Source organism: Denticeps clupeoides, chromosome 16 (genome assembly GCF_900700375.1).
Source record: "Denticeps clupeoides chromosome 16, fDenClu1.1, whole genome shotgun sequence".
Classification (NCBI taxonomy): domain Eukaryota; kingdom Metazoa; phylum Chordata; class Actinopteri; order Clupeiformes; family Denticipitidae; genus Denticeps; species Denticeps clupeoides.
In genome coordinates, this window is record NC_041722.1 from 2,114,719 (window position 1) to 2,138,435 (window position 23,717).

At 39.4% G+C, this 23,717-nt stretch overlaps 2 protein-coding genes across 4 annotated transcripts; one reads left to right on the plus strand and one right to left on the minus strand.

Moving 5' to 3' along the window:
• The first annotated feature begins 847 nt into the window (after nt 1–847).
• Nucleotides 848–19,914, plus strand: LOC114765883 (non-muscle caldesmon-like). Of its 3 annotated transcripts, none has more exons than XM_028956389.1 (14): nt 848–1,116; nt 4,915–5,037; nt 6,799–7,126; nt 7,210–7,355; nt 7,922–8,171; nt 8,566–8,703; nt 9,725–9,766; nt 9,964–10,007; nt 10,364–10,445; nt 11,012–11,152; nt 11,917–12,015; nt 12,580–12,663; nt 12,779–12,884; nt 19,399–19,914. In XM_028956389.1, exons 1-13 carry the CDS (start codon nt 1,058–1,060, stop codon nt 12,875–12,877), a joined length of 1,635 nt encoding a protein of 544 aa, XP_028812222.1. In that variant the 5' UTR covers nt 848–1,057; the 3' UTR covers nt 12,878–12,884; nt 19,399–19,914. The 3 variants fall into 3 exon arrangements, with proteins under 3 accessions (XP_028812222.1, XP_028812223.1, XP_028812221.1); XM_028956390.1 differs by having other exon boundaries at nt 7,213–7,355; nt 19,396–19,914; XM_028956388.1 differs by having other exon boundaries at nt 849–1,116; nt 19,396–19,914.
• Nucleotides 12,798–22,429, minus strand: LOC114765881 (mucin-3A). The gene is made up of 3 exons (XM_028956387.1): nt 22,310–22,429; nt 21,927–21,963; nt 12,798–18,958 (listed from the first exon to the last, which is right to left on the minus strand). The coding sequence occupies exon 3, from the start codon at nt 18,947–18,949 to the stop codon at nt 14,201–14,203; it is 4,749 nt and encodes a 1,582-aa protein (XP_028812220.1). The 5' UTR covers nt 18,950–18,958; nt 21,927–21,963; nt 22,310–22,429; the 3' UTR covers nt 12,798–14,200.
• Between the last annotated feature and the right edge of the window lie 1,288 nt (nt 22,430–23,717).

A 23,717-nucleotide genomic window follows, 5' to 3' on the forward strand; every position in this document is an offset into this window, starting at 1 on the left:
TTCATTCTGTGATGTGTGAATTGAAACATGAACTGAGAGCACTGTGGCTCAGTTGTAACGTTATCTGTACTATCTGCCAGCTGTGTGCGGGCAGCATTGCAAGTCTTACAAGAACTTGCTAACATTGTATGTAAAATGTCCGTTTCTAATTAAACTAATCTGTGACCTGTGAAGATCATGTCTTTCACACAATTACCTGGCCAGCAGGTAAGACTTATGTCATTACTATTTTGAAGCTGCTTAAATTAGGTTGTACAATATTATTGATATTTCTCTGCATTTCTGCATTTCTCTACAGGGTGTTAGTCTACTTTTCAGCTCCAAAATACATTCAGTGCCATAGAAGCTTTAACTTAAAACATTTTGGTTTAACAGGGTGGTTTAACATTTTTTACAAATAATTTGGTAAAGATTGTTTATTATATTCACTCTCTGTAGACAGTGACAAATGATGTCTGTGCACCATGTCTGCACATGACTCACAATGATGTCAGGAAAAAAAACTCAGTGTCAGTGATATGGTTTATTAGATCACTGGATTTGGGAGAAACGTCAGCTACACATAACACAATACACTTGTAACATAATACATTTACTGTGTTAACAAACGACTAACAGAAGAAGGTTAAATGAAGCGATAAAAAATATGTTTAAAGATAAAAGAAAGTGTTTATGTGAGAGTGTGTTTCTGTGTGTCATGGGGTTTTGCAGAGGTATCATCTTACATTTCCTGAGGGGAAAAGCCAGTAGTCTTCTGCTGATCACTGGTGGGTGGTGGGGGCTTGAGAAGGGTTAAGAGCTTAATATGAACCACATGCAGGTCTCTTGCTGAGGAGAGGGGGATAGAGGGAGGAGAAAGTGGAGCAGAGGGGCAGGACACTGTGACTAAAAGCTGTCTGGTGTTAAAGAGGGAGGCTGGAGAGGGTGTCCGGATATTCCAGAGTCAACAAGACAAAGAAACATCCTTCCTGGAAGCAGCTTCTGTTGGACAAAGGGGCTTCACTGCATTCTGCTGCTATTCTTTCTATTAAAAGAACCAACAGGGCAAACTGAGACCATGTCACATGCAATCCTGAGGAGAAACTCCAGCAAGCAGGGACTACAGAATCTTCTAAGGTATGTGCATTTTTACTAATAAAGGCACTTTCAGACATCCAACACTGACTGCGATTGGGGATGTACAGTAAGACAATATTATATATTGTCTTTATATATGAGTAAAAATGTAAGAGAGACATTATTCATGTAATATTTTATAATCCATCAGTTGATTTGCCCCATTTACTTTCTTGTGTGACCGGTTCCCTTTTAGCACTGCTGGCGTCTCCTACAGTAAGCTGCTGGATAAAGTATCTGTGTTTTGGCTGCTGTGTGTGTTCGGGGTGTTATGTGGGTCAGCAGGGCAGCAGAACCAATAGGTGAAGAGAGATTATAGTTATTATTTGTGAACGGATTACCACATGCCTTGCTTTTATAATTCCAGACAGATGTTGGCACTGGCCTGGTTTTAGTGATGTTTACAAGGAGCAAAGGTGATGGGGGGGTCTCACCTCTACTGTTATAGGGCAATGTGACTTAGTTTAGTTTGATCACTTTAGCCTTGCTTGCCTGTTAACGTAACTTAAGAAACTTTTTTTTTGTTAAATTGAAGTATTTACAACACAGAAGATAGTCTCATCATAGAGGGAACCTTGGTCAAAGGTTTTAATGATAGTTGCATCATTAGGTCATTTAATTACTACATGTAACTTTTTCATTGACCATAAATCTGATACAATGCACCATTATCATAAGAAATCTCAAACACAGGGATTTATTATTTTTTTGTAAATTAACTATGCTCCTACCTGTTTCAGTAATGAGGACTTGCACGTTTCATCCTATACATCTGTGTGTGTGTGTGTGTGTGTTTTTCCTCTCCTGCACAAGACGTATTTGTTGGAAAGTTTATGCATTATTAACCCACTGTGAGGTCCATGCTGATAAACCTCAAATCCACAGAGGAAAATATTATGTTGACACGGCCATTCCTGGTCCAGACATCAGGTTCCTCTCAGGATTTACACCACTGGTGTTCCTGTGAGATCTATCACACCCAGACACGCTTTGCATTTTACAAAGCATGCTGTGAGGGACCTGGTTGACTCCATAAAGAGTGCCCTGTTCCCTTCATCCCACTGGGCTATGAAAGTGAAACTGTAAAATGATGTAATGCTGCGGAATTAGAATGAAGGTTCCTTCATTGGGGGGTGGGGGGTGGGGGTAGAACAGTTCAGAATGTTCAAATGCATGTCATTGTGCTCTACAATCTGTTTTGTGAGAATGTTCTACTTTCCCACTACCTTTGTTCCAAAGTGAAGCCACGCCCCTTTTCTCTTACTAGATGTGTACCAACCCCTGTGGATAGGGGTGTGATAAGGAAGGCATTTGAATTCAGGAATGGGCTGGAGATGAATAGGCTGAAGATTGGACCAGCAGTTTGGAAAAGCTTGAGATCATTAATGATAGCTCTTCAGAATCAGAATGCATGGCTGACTAGGTCAGAATAATATAATTGGGGAGATATTTTATTTTTTTGCTTTTCATGCCACAATTTGAGTTTCAGTCCCAGGTTGGTGCATTAGCTGATTACATCATGAACATGAAATGTACTGCCTTTTAAATGCTTTCTTTTATTGCTGAAATTTCCCTCATGGTGATGACCTCATCTTGTTCAGCACCCCCAACCCTCAACTCTCCACCCTCCTCTCTCCGTGTCACAGGCCTCAGCTTTGTGGAAAATGTGAGGTTTGCTCTGAATGGGCCTCACTGCTGAGAAGTCTGCTCCATGCAAGAAAGTCAGTCTGGACTGTAAATGAAATGAACTTTTTTTACAAAATACATCTGTGACATGAGCAAAGACAACACCATGCTGAGAATTTCACCATCAGGAGCTACAATTTAATCACATCATAAATGACTCTAAAGAAAGTTTAACAATAGGTTTAAATTACCAGGTGACTCCAGCAGCAGAATATATTCAACAACTAGCATGAACGCAATGTCATATAATGCCAACAAGCTGTACATATTGAAAATGTATATATGCATTTCCAAATCAGATAAAATATCACTATACTTTCTGTATATGTTGTATCTGTCTCCAGTGTGAATCAAGCCAAACTGTGGACCATGCAAAACCCTAGAAATAATCAATTTTCACATTTCACTATGTTTATGATAGCTCAGGATTCATGTGCAAGAAACAAATTATTTAGAGAAAAAAGGTTTCCCGTCTGTTATAGTTTCCTTTTAAATAGCTTAGAAATTATAAATACATTCTGGGATTTTTTAATTTAATGATTGTTTCCAAATACCATAATAGAAGAAAAGCTAATAAGCAGAATAATAAGTAGAAAAGCTAATAAGAATAATAACCTTGATTTAGGCTAAGAAGCTCATGCTTCCTCTGATCACTCCAAATGTGTTTCCACTTCGCTAGTGATCCTAAGTTGACCCATTTCCCTGATCAGCATTTCCAGGAACATTGGTCAGCCCATCTGCTGACTGCTCTTATAGCATGTAATAATATAGCAGATGTTTTTAATTAAAGCTGAATGAGTGAATATTTATGCATATTGTTTCTAAAATAATGTTGGGAATTCAACCAGTATCCTTGGCAACAAATGAGTCTCAGTGGATATATGACTTAAAGGCTCATGAGCAGGAGCCAAAGCCTTGTGTTCTTTTGATTTCTCTCTCAATATAAAAGCACAGTGCAAAAACGTCTGTTGAACTCAAACAGTAAAGTATTCAGGTCCTGTTTTAACTTCATCTTAACAAAGCTGGATAATCCTACTATAGATATGTTTTTAGGAATAGATCTGGTTAAGAAAAACATTGTGCTAATTATTTGTTACAAACATATCAGTGATGTCAGGAAGTCCGTTTCCTGCAAATATGGGAACAGCAGGACACCGTCTCTTCCTGGCCATAAGGACCATTCCTCCTCCACCACTGGCATCTCCTCCACTTTTTCCTCCTCTCACCTCTCTTCAGTTTCTGAGCCTTGTTCTATATAAACAATTGCTCTTCTGTTTGACACCCTTTCTCTTTTTGAAAAGACCACTAAACTCCTGAAAACAAAAGTATGCTCATTATCACAGGGGTGTTAATTGTCCTCTCTGGGTTGCCCCCATCAAACATCCCACCCGGGCACCTAATAACCCAGGGAAGAAATCTGATCTGGAAGCAGATGTTTGTGAAGGTGGCCCATGTGTAACCCGACACACTGTCCTCCCGTTAACAACCCCCCCCCCCCTTTGTTGGGGCTGCGGTGACGATTGCTCAGATGCTGCTTTGATCAGGGCGTCAGTAATGTCACTGCTCTCTCCTCAGACGACAACGATTTTTCAGCTACCCAGGGATCCTAAGCACTTGAAATGATTGCATAGTGTAAGCGTGAAGTCATGAATGGACTGGATATATCCATATCAAAATTCATAATAATGAATAATACATTTTTGGAACAATGAGGTTTGGGCACATTTGTATGTCTATTGTATTGTATTTGTATATCTATTATGTTTGTATTGTCTCTGAATTACATGGGCGAATCAATGCAATAATTCTAGTACATTGTCATCCTGGGAGGTAGTAGCCTAGTGGGTAACACACTCGCCTATGAACCAGAAGACCCAGGTTCATTGTGTCCCTGAGCAAGACACTTAACCCTAAGTTGCTCCAGGGGGGACTGTCCCTGTAACTACTGATTGTAGGTCGCTCTGGATAAGGGCATCTGATGTAAATGATGTAAATGTAAATGTCATCCTCTTCTTAACTGGTTTTAAAAACCTAAATCTGGAACTCCTCAGAAGTCAGCTGTGTGAAAGTAGCCTCATTGAAATGATTGTGTTTGTGACATGTCTGCCACAGGGTGACCGCCCAGCGGAGCGTTGAAGATGCAGAAGAAATTGAGCGTGAGCGAAGATGCAGAGCCAGGACAAAGCTTTGTGGGGAGACCCCAAACAGCAGCGGGATTCACCTTGATGATGGGCTGTGAGTATTGGTACATGAGGAGGCAAATAAGCTGGAGTGCTGCTGAACAAAGACTTTTCTTCTGCACCTGAATACAAATCCATCTATTTCCTGCTATTTTAAGTAGGAATGGAAATAATTCTGAGATACAAGCTATGCCATTTCTGCAAGTAAAATTAGTGAAAAACAAATAGTCTGAATTCTACACATTGCTCACCCTTATGCTGTCTCAATGTCCAGCTGTTACTCTGCTCACATTCCCAATATCAGGAAGAGCTGCTTTTGTCTGATGCTAGTTATTTATACAGTATTGAAATCATCTCTAATTTTCACAACAATATGGATTTACATAATCAGGGCTGTTGAAGTTTTGGGTGTTTTATTAAAAAAAATAGCAGATCATCTCTCTGTCACACTCTACAGTGAGCTTCACACTGGTGGATGTGTTATGTGAAATGTTTAATGAAGCAAATATCAGAATACTCTCCAGCCTGACTGTAGGCTCTCCAGCAGCTGCACTTCGCTGAACTTTCTGTGATTCACCAGTTCTGATGGAGTCACACACAGATTATTAATCATCTGGTACATATATTGTGGTGTCACAGCCCACCCTTTGAAGAAAAACAATGAAGCTCTCTGTTGTATAGAAGACTTTAAAAGTCCCAATGTTGCTTTGTTGTTGTTACTTTGTTGTTAATATTTGGCTAAGGATTCTTCATCAGCACCAATTACATTGCATTTGGCTTTAATTTATTTCACTCCACAGCTGCAAACATTTTGTTTTATTCCCATAATTTTATTCCCTCTAGAAGAGGAAAAGTGAAGTAAATGAAAAGAAGAAAGACATTTTCAGCTAGGCTCTTTGTGAAAGACCTGTGTGAACAGTGAAGAGCATCTCAGCCCACAGATTCAAACAGGAAACACATTTTCCCTCTCTGTTTGTGTGGTTTTCCATCCTCTCTCCCTCCATCCGTTTCCATGGTGTCCCAGGTCTGTTATCAGCCTCAGCAACCCCCACCCTGTTGCCCTGGTGATTATCTGGGACAGCACAGGCAGGTGTTCTTTTGTTTGACTCAACCCCTGCTGCTCTACCTGAGAGGCGGTTTGCGGTGTCAGTGGAAGACCTTTTGTTCCTCTCGGTCTGATTAAACACTGAAATCAGGCCTGTTGTTTTCATGCAGAGATACACATTTACATGACCTTCTAAAAGAAGAAAAGAGGGTGAAGTGATTGTGAAACACTGCAGCACAGCACACGGTGCACACAACGAATTGTGTCCTCTGCTTTTAACCATCACCCTTGGTGAGCAGTGGGCAGCCATGACAGGTGCCTGGGGAGCATGGCGTGGGGACAGTATCTTGCTCAGTGGCACCTCAGTGGCGGTTCGGGATTCAAACCCACAACCTTCTGATTGTGGGTCCGCTTTCTTCCCTGCTAGGAAATTGTGGGGCACTGTTGGCCTAGCAGCTAAGGAAGCGAACTCGTAATCAGAAGGTTGCCAGTTCAAATCCATGAACTGCCAAGGTGCCACTGAGGTGCCACTGAGCAAAACCCCATCCCCACACACTGCTCCCTGGGTGCCTGTCATGGCTGCCCACTGATCACTAAGAGAGATGGGTAAAAGCAGAGGGCACATTTTGTTGTGCACTATGTGCTGTGCTGCAGTGTTTCACAATAACAATAACTTCCCTTTCAAATTTCCCTGCTCAGATCCCAAGAAAATGTGAGAGATTTGTCCTGTAAAACTGTCTGGCAAACATCTTATCACTCATTTTTCTTTAGATCTGAGAATGACTGTCAGCCCATACATCACACAGCTTTGGAGGAGGATGAAGGTTTCAGTGATTGGACCCAGCGGCTGGAGAGACAGCGGCAGAGGGGTCTGGGCGGGTCGAACCTGTCCAGTGAGGAGCAGTCCGGCATGGCAAATATCGGCTTTCCGAAGTCATCTTACAGCCCACTGAGTAATGGAGAGGTTGCGAGACAAGCTGATGAGGACGAATGGACACAGAAGAAAGCGAGGAATCACACACAGCGGGACAGAGGGACAGAAAGGGAGAGAAGACTCAGGAGGGATGAAGAAGGCTGGAGGAGAGACAGAGAGGGAATGGTACAGTTCTCACAAGAAAAAAAATATTTTGTCAAATTTTTTTACTCGCTTCTAAATTCTACTCTACTATCAATCTTCCCTAGCAGGGGAAAGTACAGAAAACACAGCTCAAAATCTCATACACGTCCAAAGTTTTTCTGCCACAGGAAGTGAGGCATGTGAATGGAAATGAATCTACAGCTGGACAGGAAACGATGTCATACACGTCCAGAGAATCATCTACTTCAAGGTAATCCATAACCTGATAGCATCATTCTGTCATTACATTTTCTCCATTTACAAATGCTAACAACAGGATTTAAAACAATGTTTTCATGTGCTACTCATAAAGATCCTAAAATGGAGAAAGAAATTCTCATAATGCCAGACTGAGAACAATGTTTCAATATTTCATACCTTCCTCTTTTTTTCCTCATTTCCTTCCTGTACTCAGTCCAAATGTTAAACTCAAAATTACTTCATGGTTGTAAGTCATTTAGTCATGGCAGAGCAAAGGCTGCTGTCCTCAGTCTCCTGCAACAAAGTCAGGTAAAAAAAGATCAAATCACTTAACATTCAGCATTATGAATATTTGTTAAAACTGGCTCACAACTAAAATGTAAAATGTTCTTTTGAATAACCACTTAACCTTTTAAAGTGAATAATTTGCATTAGTAAACACAGCATCATTCCATTGGAACTTTCTATATTTAGGCAGCAATTCTATTAATTTCCAACTGCAGTGAAGTCCTGTTAACGTAGCTACTGAAGAACATGGTATTTATGACTGCTCTCCCACTGTCTTTGTGACAATAGGAATGAGAACATAGATCTGGAGGATGATGAGGTTAGGACTGCCCTTGAAAAGGAGGCCCGTCTGGAGAGCTTCCAGAGGAGTTGCCATCAAGCCGAACAGCAGGGTATGGAAGAGCTGAGGCAGAAGAAGGCAGATTCAGAGGAGGATCTTGAAGAGCTCAGCAGGAGGATAGAGGGACGCCTTAAGGTCCGAGAAGAAGTGGAGCAAAGAAATCAGGTGGAGGAGCAGTTACAAAGGGTCAGGGAGAAGGTAAATATGGAGAGTATACCGCAGTAAACTCAAAACAATAAGCATTTGCATTTAATAGCCTAGAGGTTAACCATACGACCACATAGTTACAGGATCAAACCCCACTAACTACCGTTGTGTTTACACTGACAGCCCTGGAGACACTCAGGGTTACGAGTCTTGCTCAGGGAGAATAGTAGAAAGTGGGGATTTAACCTGGGACTTTGTGGTCTTCTTAACCACTAGGCTATGACCATAGGCTTACCTGTCTTACCTGGGATGTTTTCTTCACACACTTTCAGATGAATGTAAAGCATGTATGTATGTAAGGCAATGTAGTTGTTTAATTCTGATTCAGACACCAAAATTGCGAGCCATTTCTGGAATAATATGGTTTTGCCTAATCTTCAAACAGGAAGAGGGGGAGAAAATGAAGGAAACAATCAGGCTGGATGCAATGGAAGCGATGGAGAAAATGAAGCGTATCAATATATCCAACACTGAGGCAGAAGAGCCCTTTAGCCCCATCAGCCCAAAGAATTCTGCCTTCAAGGTACTACCACTGCTGCCACCACCACTACCCTTGACCTTTTAAAACAGCGTCCTATTTAGGATGTGATTTTTTTTCTGGGTCACTGCATGTGATTGTTGTAATTGTACATGACACATGTACAAAATACCTAAAGAGTATTTTTGCTATTATAACACTGGGAATTATTATTAATTGCTGCTGCACCAATACAGGCTCCATACATTAGACCTAAACCATGCTCTTCAAATTTTATTTCTGAGGTCATGGTAGTGGTGACATTCAGTCAACCTCATGCAACATAATGTTGTTAGCATAATCATGTGATGATTTGACGCGGATCTGTAACTCCTCTCATCCAATGGAGCTGCTAAGTCAGAGCTAACTGTGGATTGACATTCTGTATTCCATGCTTCACACTATCCCACCAGAAACTTCTCATTCAGTTTTATCCAGTAAGTAGACCGCACATTTCTAGTATGGATCTGAAGAATCTATATTTCTGCGGCATTGTGCAAAATCTTTTTTTCCTGTAATAAGAGCATGTGATGAAAGATAGAGTATTAACTTTGCAGACCCATGTTCAACATATATGTAATATAATGTGACATGATGTAATATAATGTGAACAAACTGTTCCTGTCCTCATGCCACTTCTCTTTTGCATGATATTGTGTCATACCAAACTGTCCTCCATTTCCTTTTTTTCATCATCTATCCTTGCCTTGTTCATGCAGCATCTGTCAATATTTTAAAGATGCAAAAATGTCCCAGCTACTGCATGCCAAGTGAAAAATCTTCACAGCATGATGTCACAGCATTGTGAATCTCTATAACTAGAGAAGGGGGTGCTGGACCATCATTAACATCAGCAGCAATAGTCTGTGAGGTTTTGCAGTTAAACAGATTGGCTCTCTGTATGTGATGAAGGAAATTACCATATTTGCTCATGATATTGTCGTTCATCTATAGCCGAGTGCCTGTGTGACATATGTGATCTCTGGCATTGTGGTGCTTATTTTTCACACTGCCTATGTGATTTCAGAATGAGAATGAAGAACGAGTGACCGCAGAAAGCACATGCTCGGTGAGTTGCCCAGTCAGTAGCTGTCTATGTAGGGGTTTAAACAGAAAACAAGGTAAAGATGAGGACCCTTTATCTCCTCTGCTTGAGCTTAGCTTCAGGTGTACTGCTTAGATTTCTTCTCTTGTGATGCTTTCTGCTGCTGTATTCAAGTGTGAAAATGCTAATGCTGACGTGATTTCTCTCACCTTTTCACTCAGATTACAGAGAGAACAGAGAGTCTGAACCGATCACTTAAGACAAGGTGAGTTCACCAGCAGACTGAGAGACTTATTTTGAAGATGAAACCATATATTATTTTAACTATAGACACATTGCCAAAGTCAATGATCATAGCCCATACCTTAAATAGAGCCTTAGACTTTGTGCTACAAACTATATATTTTTTACATTTTGACACAAAACATAAAACATTCCTGCAGGTGGCATGCAAACATTATGCTATGTATACAGTTATCTAACTAATAGTTATCTAAGTGTTTTCTGTGTACTTTAACTGCACAAATGTAATAGAAATGTCTGTATATTCTCCAGTATAATGTGCAGCTATGTAATAATGTAATATTTTTAAATGTATGTATATTTATTGCCTTTTAACAGTAACAGCTTCAAGAAAATCCAGGCTCCAGTGGTCATCTCCAGAATTGACAACAGGCTGGAGCAGTACAGCCAGGCCATTGAGGTAAACTGAACTTGTGTATCAGTGATTCATTTGGGGATTGTGCACCTTAAAACATGACCTCATTTACTAAGACTTCAAGCCTTATTTTATGACACACATTTTACATCATTATTTCATGCCTGAACAGGCTCTTCTCTTTCTCTTTGTACTGATTCACCACTTTATCCATGTCTATAGGAATGGATTGATTGCACCCTGAGGCATTTGTCTGTGTAACATAGCGTTATGTCATAGTGGCTTAGGTAATAGGAAATAGGTGTGACAACATTTGTGGGAAAGAAGTTATTTTTTGTGGTTGGGAGATCACAACTGTGAAAACAGGTCTGACTCAGATCTAACATTGTGTGAGGCAGAACATATTATTCATTCCTAATATTGTGTAATTATTACAGACAGCGTTGACCTGTTTGTGTTGATATGTTGTGTCTAAATTAACAACTGTTATATGTGTGAACTGCTCTACTGTGCCTTTTAAATTGCCTCCTGGAAAATAATTGAATTGAATTGAATTTTCCCCTGTTCCAAACCTCAAATCAACCTGACTGCTGAATACTCCATGCTTCCAGATATCCTCTAAGGAAGCCATAGCAGTGAAGCAGATGTTAATGGACATCCCCAGCCCCTCAGAGCCCATCTCCTGCAAAAAGAATCTGTTTGAGGCAGGAGAAGCCTGGAACCAGAACGACACCAAGAACACACCATCCAAGGTTCATAGCCAAGCCTTCCAACAAGTTCTGTAGAAAAACCTGTTTGAAATGTGTGTATCGAGAGTTTTTTTATCTGCATGTTTGTTTGGCAGTTTACTTGAAGTGAAAGTGAAGTGATTGTCATTATGAAGCACACTAGGCAGCACAACAAAATGTGTCCTCTGCTTTTAACATCACCCTTGGTGAGCAGTGGGCAGCCTTTACTGGTGCCCGGGGTGCAGTGTGCGGGGACGGTGCTTTGCTCAGTGGCACCTTGGTGGCTTGGCATTCGAACCGGCAACCTTCCGATTATGGGTCGATTTCCTTACTCACTAGGCCACTACTGCCCCCACTTGATTGTCAGTTACTATAGGAGTTAGAAGTTTTAGCTGTTGCCAGGTATACTGTTCTTAACATTTACATTTACAGCATTTATCAGACGCCCTTATCCAGAGCGACTTATAATCAGTAGTTACAGGGACAGCCCCCCCCCCCCGGAGCAACTTAGGGTTAAGGGTCTTGCTCAGGTAGTAAGTGGGATTTGAACCTGGGTCTTCTGGTTCATAGGCGAGTGTGTTACCCACTAGGCTACTACCACCCAGTGGTAAGATATTATATGACATTTATATTATATGATATTATATGACATTTTGATCCAAACTGACACTTCAGCATTTCCCATATATGTATGCATTTTAGTAATTTCAGTGATCTCCTTTGGAAAAAAGGGACGTTTTATGTCTAATGTGTATTCATGGCTATTTGTGTCCTGCCTATGTTTTCAGGACACAGAAGGTTTGAAAGTGGGCGTGGCTGACCTTATCAATCAATGGGTGAGAGGAGCGAGTGATGACACTGCAAAAAACTCTTCTTCCAGACCAGCAGTGAGTTCATCCTCTATTTCCTACTACTCAGTCGTGTACAGTACATTATTTGAAGTAATTAAACTTTTGCAAGAAGCTACAGATCCCAGATGACTGAAGTTAGAAAAGTAGATGCCAACAGTTATTGTAATAAATATTTGTTTTTCTCTTTCTGAATCTACCCATCCTCTTTCATTTTTCTTCTCCCTCAGTTGTTTTACTTCTATTCTTGCCATGTCTGCTCTGCTACTTAGCCTTTTCTCCTCAAAGGTAACTGTCACATTTTCCCCCACTACATCTCTTTCCCTTATTTTGAATGAAACTCACTTGTCTGTCTTGACCTAGCTTTTATTGATCTACAAAGAGCCTGCATGCAGAGACTTGGACATTCCGAGTTAGCCCCCACTAATAAACAGAAGGAAATGTCATCATACATGCAAGTTCTGTTAGAACACTCATATTAATCACAGGAAATATTATATACTGCCACCTGGTGGAGGAAAATTAATTCCATGACTTGTAGAAAATGGAGATTTCTGAGACGAGACGAGTAAATCAAATTGGTGTGTTTTTCATCTTCTGCAGGAAGTGAACGCGGGTGATGTTCTGCACAAAAAAAACCTCTGGGAGACATTAGGGGACTCAGGGAGACCAGAACCCACTGCTAAGGTGATTTTAGACAGGGTTTTAAAAAAAGATTTGCCTTTTACATTCCTTTAAATGAATAATAAATACATAAATACATACATACATAAAACCTTGATCAAGCTTTTATTTTTTTCAGGGTAATTCATCTGGTAAACGGTACAAGTTTGTTGTGACTGGACATGGAAAATATGAAAAAGTTTTTGTTGATGATGACTGCAGTGAATACGCAATCTGAAAATCAGGTATGAATCAGTTTCAAGGCATTTACATATGCCTGTAGCATCCAGCAAAAAGATAGTTTCAAGATTGTGATTCAACCTTCTTCACATGCATTTTCACAGTTACGTATATGTCTGTGTTTCATCTACGTCCTTGCTAGTCTTTTGTTAACCTGATGGATGACAGTTTTTATAATTACCTGTGTCTACCACCCAGTGTGTGTAAATGTTCTATATACTGTATGTCATAGCATAATTTAATGGGTTATTGTAAATGCTGTTAAATCAATTCAATGTCACACCATTTGTCAAGACTTCCATTTGACTCTACAAAGGTATTTTGAGACCATAAAACAGAAGTTGATTTTGCAGTAATTTGAAAAGCATTATATAAAGCTAAACACAGAAAAACACACTAGACACACTAGACAATTAGCCAACCAACAAGATAAAATTTGACTTGCTTTAATTGTGTATGTGCCACATATACTTCAACTGATGCATTTGTTTTCGTTATCAACTTTTTGGGCAAAATGTAAAAAATATAATAATAATTAATGATTTAAACTTGATGCTATCTATGAAACATTAACATTTAAATTACTACAAAACAACAATATTTCCAGTTGAGAAGTTAAAAAATCTGATACTTAAAAAGGTTGCCACATCAAATCTTTTGCATAAAAAAAAATTCAATGCACATAAAAACAAATGTGTAGCAAACACTCAATCTTTAAATTCAATCTTTAGCATTTCTGGGTGAAATTACATTTCTCTGTACAATAAGCCTTGCATGTCTTCCAACCTTTTCACTTGAAGTTGAATTCACTTCTTCATCCAAATCTGGGTCACATGGATACTGTAGCTTTAGCCACAGTATCAAGCAGTGTTAGGGTCCATCTACACAGTGATCTTAAATAACCATCCTTCACATTCTCTCAACCATCTTACATCTGCACCTTAATATTGACCATATCAATATGTAAAAACATTTCAGTGATATGCACCATAAATTGTTTGCATTTTGATTTCCTTAATATTTGAATTGGTCGTGCAAAATCTTTTTGAAGCCAGTGCCTCACACAGCTGTAACTGTCTGTCATACGCTGTCCTTAGACCCTGACTGCCCAGGAATGTTGCTGCTCTATTTCCACACTGAGAGCCAGAACACACTGAGCTTCTCCCCTTATAATCTGATTTGGGAAGCAAAACACATCGCATACCACAGCATTTCCATTTTTATGCATGTTGCTGTTTGTAAAAAAAATTAAAAATTATTACCGTACAAAGCATTATTCCAAACTGCAAAAAATGAAAATACAATCATTTAATGTCCACAGTTATTCTGGCATTACTTCTTTTTCATCTGATGCACCAAACCCTTTGGCTTTTCTGTTAAAGTCCTTTGGCTCATCATCCTGATTCTTGCGTTGTAACAAACCGCGTTCAAATACACTGGCAATTTTTGTAAGGGGTTTTTCAGCAGCTTCTTTCAGCTTCCTGGCATCAAACCGTGGGCTGTAAAGTAAAAGTGGCAGGTGGTACACAAAGGATGGGATGTCTAGCTGACTAGACACTGTCTTTATGTCAACCTCGTTTTTATTAGCATTGATTTGCTGCAGAATTCTATCTTTTGTGGAGAACATTTTAAATAAAATGGCATCCCACATTTTCACAGCCCTCTGTGCTTCCTTTTTCTTCACTATTTCCTGTCCTGTACTCTCATAATTTGCCTTTGTTTCTTTGCTAGCTTTTCTTTGCTTGTCCTTGTCTTCCTTCTTGGCCTGTGCATCTGCTTCTGGAAAATTTGGTTCCTCTGGTTCTACCACCATGTGCTTCTTCAGCCGGGTCCAGCCGCTCAACTTAGCTTTCAAACCTTTGGGCTTTAATGATGCTTTGGACTTTGCTTCATTGGAGGAACATTTCTGTCTGTCCTCATTTGGTTTTTCCATGACTTGTGATGTAGTTGTTGGAACACACCCACTGGTTGTTGGAACACACCCACTTTCTTTTGGTTTTACCTGTGAAACTTCTGAAATAGGCTCTTCAAAGTTTATTCGATCAGACTGCTGAGGGGTTTCATATTTTACAGCTGGCTCTGCAATATTTGCCAAGACAATACTCTGAGAAGTACTAGGACAAGGGTCAGTGAACAGCTTAAACTCAAGAATCCGTTTATTTGTTTCTTGGACTTCTGTTGTTGTCTTTGTGTCAGATGTGGTGTCTGGTATAAGTCTCAGTTCTTTTTGGCAAGTACTGAGCTCAGAGTCTGCATATGATTGTCTTTGTTGTAAAACTGAAGGGGACTTTGAGTGTGTACAGGAAAGTTTTGATGGTACGTTTGATGAAGACATTTTAATATCTCCAAAACTAGTGTCCAGTGCTGAGAGGTCTGCAGCTTCAATAGAGGTGGACTTGATGCTTGGGCCCTGAGACCTTGAAAAGACAGGAGATGTTGTTGAAAATCTGCTTGAAGTTCTGGCATTTGCTGAATTTTCTGGGGAACCACAACCTGTTGAGGGAATTCCTGTTGTGATCTCAGATTTTGTGATCATGTTAGGTGAAAGAGGAGCTCTCATCCCTGTCTGGTTATTGTCTGTCTGTCTATTGTTTGTGTGGATGCTTGAAGTTCTAACTTCTGCTGCAGACCTTAAAGATTGTCTAATGTCCATTGTGGATTTAGCATAAATTCTATTTTGTGTAGACCCTGTGAAAGATCTTTTGTTCATTAGAGTACTTGATGGCTGGATTGCATTCACTGTTCTAATTTGTCCAGAGTCTGGGTTGCTTGTAAAGGTTTCAGCTCTATTCAAGAAGCTTGTTTCAGCTTTGAGCTGGGTCATTTCTGCCATCTGTCTGGATTCATTAAGAATTTGTGTGGAAGAGACTCCATGTTGAGCTTTGATAAAAGATCCAGTATTAAGAGTTGACAGTATTGCAGGCTTATATCCTGTGTTCTTTGTTGAATTATCTTTGGGAAGAACTATAGACTGTTCTGTATTAATGTTAGATGACAGGGAAGTTGATTTAGAAACCGACTCAGAGAATTTGATATCTGCTGATGTTTTGAGGGTTGAGTTAGTAAGCAGGCAAGATGCTTGTGGTTTTATCACATTTGAAAATGTGCAGGAATCTGAATTACTTCCAGCCTGTGTACTATGTTCTGATTTAAATGTAGGTTCTGTCGAAGCCACAGTTGAAACATCATGATTTGTTTCTATTTGTTTAGGCAGCAAACAAGTGTTTAGTGATGGTTTACTGATCATGCTAGAGTTCACAGAGCTGCTAACTTCTTTCATGTTAATATCTGTTTGAGTATAGTTTTGGGTTGTTTGTTCTAATATTCCAGCATGATTGAAAGTTTTAACATTAGAAATTTCTGTTGTTAAAATGTGAGATGGATGTGGGATTATCAATGAAGCTGGTCTTTTGGTTTCATTTTGCATGAAATTAGCAGAGTTGATTACAACTTCAGAGTCTGTTGAGCACTTCAACATGGTCACTTGTTCACCTTCTTCAACTTCAGTTTTAGTACTTTTATGTAAAGTCGATGTGTCTTGCATCAGTTCATTTAAAGGAGGATCACTTGCTTGTGTCTTGCTTGCTGATGGAAAATGACTTTGTGAATAATTCCTGATTCCACCATAAGCAGCATACTCAACTGGTGTGAGTCCATAATATACTGATTTCACCTTTGGCTTATAGAGTTCCGTCGTTGATACAGTCATCTTTTGACTGCCAAGCTGTCGAGATGGGGGTCGAGGTGACCAGTATACTGGTGTGGAGGGAGTCTGGTAACTATGAGGATGAGGAGATGCGATAAACGCTTCCTCTGTGCTTGACATTGTGCCTTCAGTTAAGGTCTTGGAGATTCCATGCTCTTGTGGTGTTGTGGCCGTAGAGGATATGTAATTTGATTTAATATTCTCAGTCACTGATGACGAAAACTCACTTGCAATTTTAGGCATTGAGAGTGCATTAGAAATTACTTTTATAGCTTGACTTTTCTCTTTTGGAGAATTTTTAATGTTGATGCCATTCTTCAATTTACTGTACATTATTTCATCTGTTATGGAAGGTTTTGAAATCGTACTGTGCATTGAGGAAAGTAGGTTTATCATTGATGCAGACGTTTCATTGCAAAGTTTTTTAACCTCATTCTGAACAACACTGCAAACATTGACTGTTGAAGTAAAAGTAGGATTTGCAGCAAAAAGAAGGTTATTTGCTTTTGATACCTCAGATACTGGTGTTTTAGACCTCAGAACAGATCCTGGTATTTCCACTTCCCCTGATGAGGTTTTGGTTCCACAAATGTCATATGAGGCTTGGCCTTTTTCTTTTTGTAATGAAGAAGTTGATACTCCATTATGAGCTGCGTTATATCCAACTATGTCCTGAGGAGGTTTAGATATTTCATAAAAGGTGGCTTTAGATGTGTATACCTTCCTTTGGGAAGCATCCACCATAGATTTTGACAACTTAAATGCCTCCACATTGCCCATCTGTTGAGGTTTTGCCTCTTGACATTCAATATCTGATGAAATATTATGTCCAAAACTTTGGGGACTTTGCATTAAAATCTGTGGGGTCATTAAAACATTCTCCATATGGCTTGCTAAAGGTGTTAAGGACCTTTGCTTTGGTGGCAGGATTTGTTGGGGACATGGTCTTGTCACCGATGGTCCAAATGAAGCTGGTGAAAATCTTTGACCTGTGGTATCAGAAATAGAAGGAGGAACTGGGGCCAGGAGAGGTCTTTGAATTTGCTTTTGATCAGAAATTGCCATTGAGCTTTGCATGTTTGGGGGGACTTGTAGCTCAGAGCTTGGGGTAATGTTTATTACTGTGGGTTGGTCTGAAACTGATTTAGAGATGTGATTTAATGCAACAGGCACATGGAGTTTAAGAGCTGAATCACCAACTGAGCTCTCGGAAGGTTCTTGTGAAGGGCCTGTATGCTCTTGTGAGCCTGATATGAGGGTTGTCACTTTACTGGGAGTAGGTTCTGAGCCTTGTAATTTGGTAGCTGATTCAGCAAAATGCAGTGTGGACATAACTGGAACAGATGAACCTGGTTTTGTTTTTTGACCAAATGAACCCTGAGCATTCAAAGAGCCTACTGGCAGTGTCAGGCTTTGGTGTTCAGAGGGTGATCTTGTTGTAGATGGTGTAACTGTGGGATGACTGTATGAAGACGAGGAGGGTGCTTGAGCAGGGGGTTGATTTGGAGATGTTTGCAGAGGTACTAAAATATGTGGTATGGGGTCTCTTCCACGTGAAGATACTGTCCAGTTAGCTCCAAGTGAATCAGGGGTAATTGTTTTACTTAAATTTACTGGGGGAGACAGAGCTACAGCTATGGTTTGAGAATGTGAAGGAAATTGCAGTTTGAAACCTGAATTTTGTGCAGGTATCCCAATGGTAGGTTGATATGAGTTGGGTGTGAGTGTTTGACCTGAATAAATCGAATCAAGAGAGTGACTTGGAGGAAAGGCAATTACTTTTTCTTGAGCTGGCAGAATAGTGTTGAAAGAACTTTGTGTAGCTCCTGTGGACTGCACTTGAGGAATAGCATTGGTTAAATGAACTGAAGTCAGTTTATGTCTACTCAAGTCGGTTTTAGCCGACTGATGAAAGACAGGCTGATTGACCTGAGCGTCTTCTGAAGTGGATGGTTTTGTAATGCACCTGGCTTCGTCAAACAGAAATGAAGAGCATGTATACAGTGGAGCAATTTGGAGGTCAGGTGCTACACCAGTCAATGACTGATTGTTGAATGGTACAGATGAATAACATGAGCTTAGGTTCGAATTCCTCAAACAGGGTGTGGCATCTGGTGTCCTTGGTGGTGTGTAGTGATCACTGTGCTCAAGATCTGGGCTGGCCTCATTAACTGGAGACAGGCATGAGCGGAAGGGTATGGGTGTTTGAGAGGAGGTGCTGCCTAGCTTCTTCTTGGCTGATTTTTTCAGCAGTTTTTGCAGCCGGATGTTGTCCTTGCCTGGCTTGGGCAGCAGTGGTGGAGGGTACTGCAGGGATAGGAGGTCATTCTGTGGTCCACTGCAGCAACTGGCTGCCATCAGCATTTCAAGAGCCTAGAAGAACCATAAACACATTAAGAGATGACTATTTTATAATTAGTCTAAAAAAAATTATAAAACTGTATTCTTGGTGAAGTGAAGTGAAAGTGAAGTGATTGTCATTGTTATACACAGCACAGCGCACGATGCACACAATGAAATGTGTCCTCTTTTAACCATCACTCTTAGTGAGCAGTTGGCAGCCATGTCAGGTGCCCGGGGAGCAGTATGTGGGGACGGTGCTTTGCTCGGTGGCACCTCAGTGGCACCTTGGCCGATCCGGATTTGAACTGGCAACCTTCTGATGACTCTCTACTTACTGTGTGAACAAGGCCTGCTTATATTATATGTATACGAATGACCATTCATTCGTCATTTTTACAGCCATTGTCTGTGTATGTTTACAGTTTCCTGAAATGATGAAGTAATGTTTGTTCTCTTCTATTTTTCAGCAGTGTTATGCCATGAAGACTTGTGAAGGAAGCCCATGTGCTTTAAATGTATTTTGAAATTTTAAACATACACTGCATTCCTCATCAAGCAATAGATTATTGAACTGATGTGACTAATGGTGGAAAATTAACATACAAAATACAACAGGTTTTTTCTACTCAATTCAGCATCATAGCCTTTGATTATAAAACCTTGTAGTTTGTAGTGTTGTAATGTGTTTATGAATACATTTCTCAAACTCAAATCCAAATCATGACACTTATACTGTAAGAACACATTTGTATAAGATGTCTATCATAATGTCTGACAGATCATAGTGTCTGAAGGTCAACGACAGTGAGTGCCTGATGGTCTGTGAGCGTGCACTCCCAGCTGCTCTCTATTTTTACATTGCATATGAGAGTCAAGGCACAGGAACTGTGATGGAAAAAATGTTTTGCTGTGTCCAAGATGAATTCATGTTGCTCAGTTCTATAAATAAAATCCCAGTTCTGGAAGTTCTGCATAAATGTGGAGAACTACAGTCTATGTGATTTTTTTTCTTCTAGGTGAATTGATACAGACAGATTTAATTTAGACAGTTTAGAGTTAAAGAAGCGGACTTGTAACCAAAAGGTAATGGGTTCAATTCCTGAACCACCAAGGTGCCACTGAGGTCCCCTTTATCAAGGTACCATCTCCACACACTGCTCCCAGGCGCCATTCATGGCTGCCCACTACTCACTCACTTTCATGATCAACAGGCTTTGGACCCAGTAAGTAGTTATAAAGATGGCAATTTAATAAATAAAATAAATAATGTGAGTGAAAAGAAGCTAAAATTAGCTAAAATTCTTTTCACATTCTGGCAATTTATGTTCTTAAAAACCTGTCAAAACATGATCACCAAAATAATTATTTAAATGATTTTATAAATTATGTGAAAAAATTTACTTACTTTAATCTACTTTTACTATCACACATAGATTTCACTAAATGTTGCTCTTGTATGTACCATGTATGTGTGGTTTTCAAGTGCTTATTTCCATTCACAAAATGCATTCTATGCCACAAAAAGAATTCTATAATGATGGAATCAACTTACACTTTGTTGCATTTTGTCCAAAGAAAGATAAAATGACATTTAGTAAAAAAAAAGTCCAGTCCATCATACAACACAGCCTGTCCACAAAATTGTGGGTGCTGTATGGAAATAGTTTAATTTCAAAATTCACAAATAAATATCAGACCATTCACAAATGTATTTCTTGATTCAGCAACAAATGTAACAAGATTCGCAAATATAATTTATGACTTCACAAATGCAGTGCAAATGTGTATGTAATGGCCGTATATAATTGTGAATACCCTTAAATTTATTTGTGGATTAATAAACACAAATGTGTTTTTATTCAAAAGCTGGCCAATCAAATATCTCCTGAATTTACAACAAATCACATAAACGGATGTTCGAGAGTTTGATTTAATGTTGACAACCATGCGCTACTTTTATGCATAGTCATGGTCTCTTGGAAGGAATTGCGAAAACACAAATCAGGAAAAATATAATGTCAATCCTCCAGTGTTTCACAGATTTAACTTTCTGTGGATGAAATGCAATAAAGTATAAGTTCATTCCATCAATATCAATAATTCATCTTGTGGCACATTTTTTTAAAGAGCCACATATGTATGTGATAAATAAAAAATATTAAATCTTGAGTATTTGTATTATTATCTTATCTTATCTTAGTGTTACCATGCAATCAATTTCAGGGAGGACTCTATGAGATGGGACATAATTTCAATTGAAAGGACCGGGATTTCTTTTAAAATGACTGGGGTTTTCCCAGCTTCTGATGCCACTTAATTCACAGTGCCACTAAAAACAAACAAGAACACAAGTAAACTAGTCAGAATGGCTTCTTTAGAGGTTTTCATGGTGTTTTCATTAGCATCAGTAACCGTTCATTTGAAAGCAGATCTCTAATGAAAGACGTGTCTTTAGGTTCCTTCCGATTATCAGCCCTTTATATATAATTTATCCCCTGTCCTGTTCTATTTGTTAGTGTTCCAGCTGGAATAAAATAGTGGGTACTAGTAAGCGAAAAAAAGGTCCAACTGCACCACTTCATCTTTATTTTGTAAAACTCCAACACTATTCGCACAATGTCTTTAATTTAATCAGTGGCACCAAAATTGTACCAAATTGCCTGGCATGTTACAATAAATTATGATAACAGAAACTGCATGTGTGCAGACAGAAGCTGTATACTGGGCCATAACAGTAATAATAAGTTCCACTGATAGACAACTGAACCCTGCACCCTACAAATATATGATCCAATTAAAGCATTGCCACCCTGTATATATGGGACATGTCCATCATGCCAGCTTTCAGGATGATGTGGTAAATATAGCTGTAAAATTCCAGGAAAGTTTATGTTACTACAAATGAATAAAACTATTATTTAACCAGGAGTAACAACTGAACATAACACAGACTATCAAAAAGGAGTGGAAAAAGAAGTGAAGGTTTCATATGACTCACTGTATCTTGGTGACTAATGAAAGGAACACGAGACTGTCTGCAAAAAGGAAGACAGTGTATATGGTTGGTAAAAGAGTTAAAAACAGAACAGTAAACACTGAATGGACACAAGGAGTGATCATAAATGTTGACATTGCTTACAATGAATCTATCCTTATTCATATTAAGCTTCATTGCTAGCATTTGGCCCCACAATGTAGCACACTAAAATTCTGGAATAACGAACATCACAGTGGGTAAAGCACAAATAATGGCAAAACCTAAAAATGATTATGCATTTACAATTGATCTCAAGGAAACATAACACTAAAATATCAATTTCAGGCATTGTGTACAAAAATATTTTTGCACAATAACAAGCATGTGATTTATGTAGCATTTACCTGTGTGTGTTCTGTTTTAAGAGTGTATTGACTTGCTCCCTGCAAATCCCAGTTTGGAGTGCCAGAGGGAACAACACAGACCTTCATCAGACCTGCCCAGACTGGGGGTGAGGGAGCAAGCAGCAACTCCAAAAATAAAACCCCCCTGCCTTGAATTCATGTTCTACTTTGACCACATCATGGCCGACCATGTATCTAGGCTGGGCCGGGGGGGGGGGTGACTTTCCATATCACCTGAGCAATATCACTGTGCTGCACACACACACACACACACACACACACACCCCATATTAGTCAAAGTAGGGCTGTGTTCCTGGTGCCATCAGTCAGACTTTTATTGCTCCCACTTCTTGTCTGAAGGGCTTCCCCAGCTATTTGCTCAGTGCCGCTTTAGGGGGAGTGTCTTGAGTGCGGGGATCTCACTGATTGGAAGTGCACAGTCCTGCCAAAATTAACACAACATACAGCAGGATAGGGAGTGGCAGTGGTCATGTTTAATGTGTTGCTTGAACAATAAACTGAGGTTTATCTTTACTCACCTATAGTCATCCGTTTTGAGGACCAACCTGACGAGCAATCGAAACAATAGGGTATAATAGAGGAAATTGAATACAATAGTAATAATTGAGTGCAATAGTGTGAAAGCAAAAGCCCAAATACATTTACCCCTTATGGTCCAAGACATTGTTGAGCAATACAGAGTAATCTTTGACTGATAACTTCTTCATTGCCAGGGTAACGTGAAATTCATCAACATTCTCCACCAGCCATAAACAGAAAATTAACAATCTCAACGAAAGAAAAAGTGTTCATAATTTTATGCAATTCCATTGGAATCAACATACATAAAATGCACAACTATATTATTTATCCACATTATTTATGTGGATATACTACAGCTCAGGCTGATAAGTCAAAAATAGTACTAGTGAAGACTAGTGTCTATCTGAGGTTTCATATACTTTTCACTATTTCATTTACATGTTCTGTATTTTTAGGGTAAATTGTAAGTTGGTTCCTGGGTTCTGAAACACTGGCGAAGATTTTGAGTTCTTGTTTCCAGTACTTTTACATAACTTGACATTACTGTTGTTAAACCAAATTAGTAACTGTATAAATCCATGGTTAAAATGTTTTCATTATTAAATTGAACATTTCATTCACCTAATGAAACGTTCAAGTGATTAAGACCAAGTTTTAGATGCCCAAATAGCTTTTTATGAAGGTACAGCTCATTTTTGGTTCTTTTGGTTTGCTACTGTGGACATACTAGCATGTCCACTCCCATTTGGGCTCATTTCTGCTTGCCTTGTATTGCAACAAATATAGCAGCTGGCCAATCTCGGCTTCTTAAACTTGAAACCTCCTACATCCCATCCATCTCCTTATTCAGTACCCACAGGCTTGA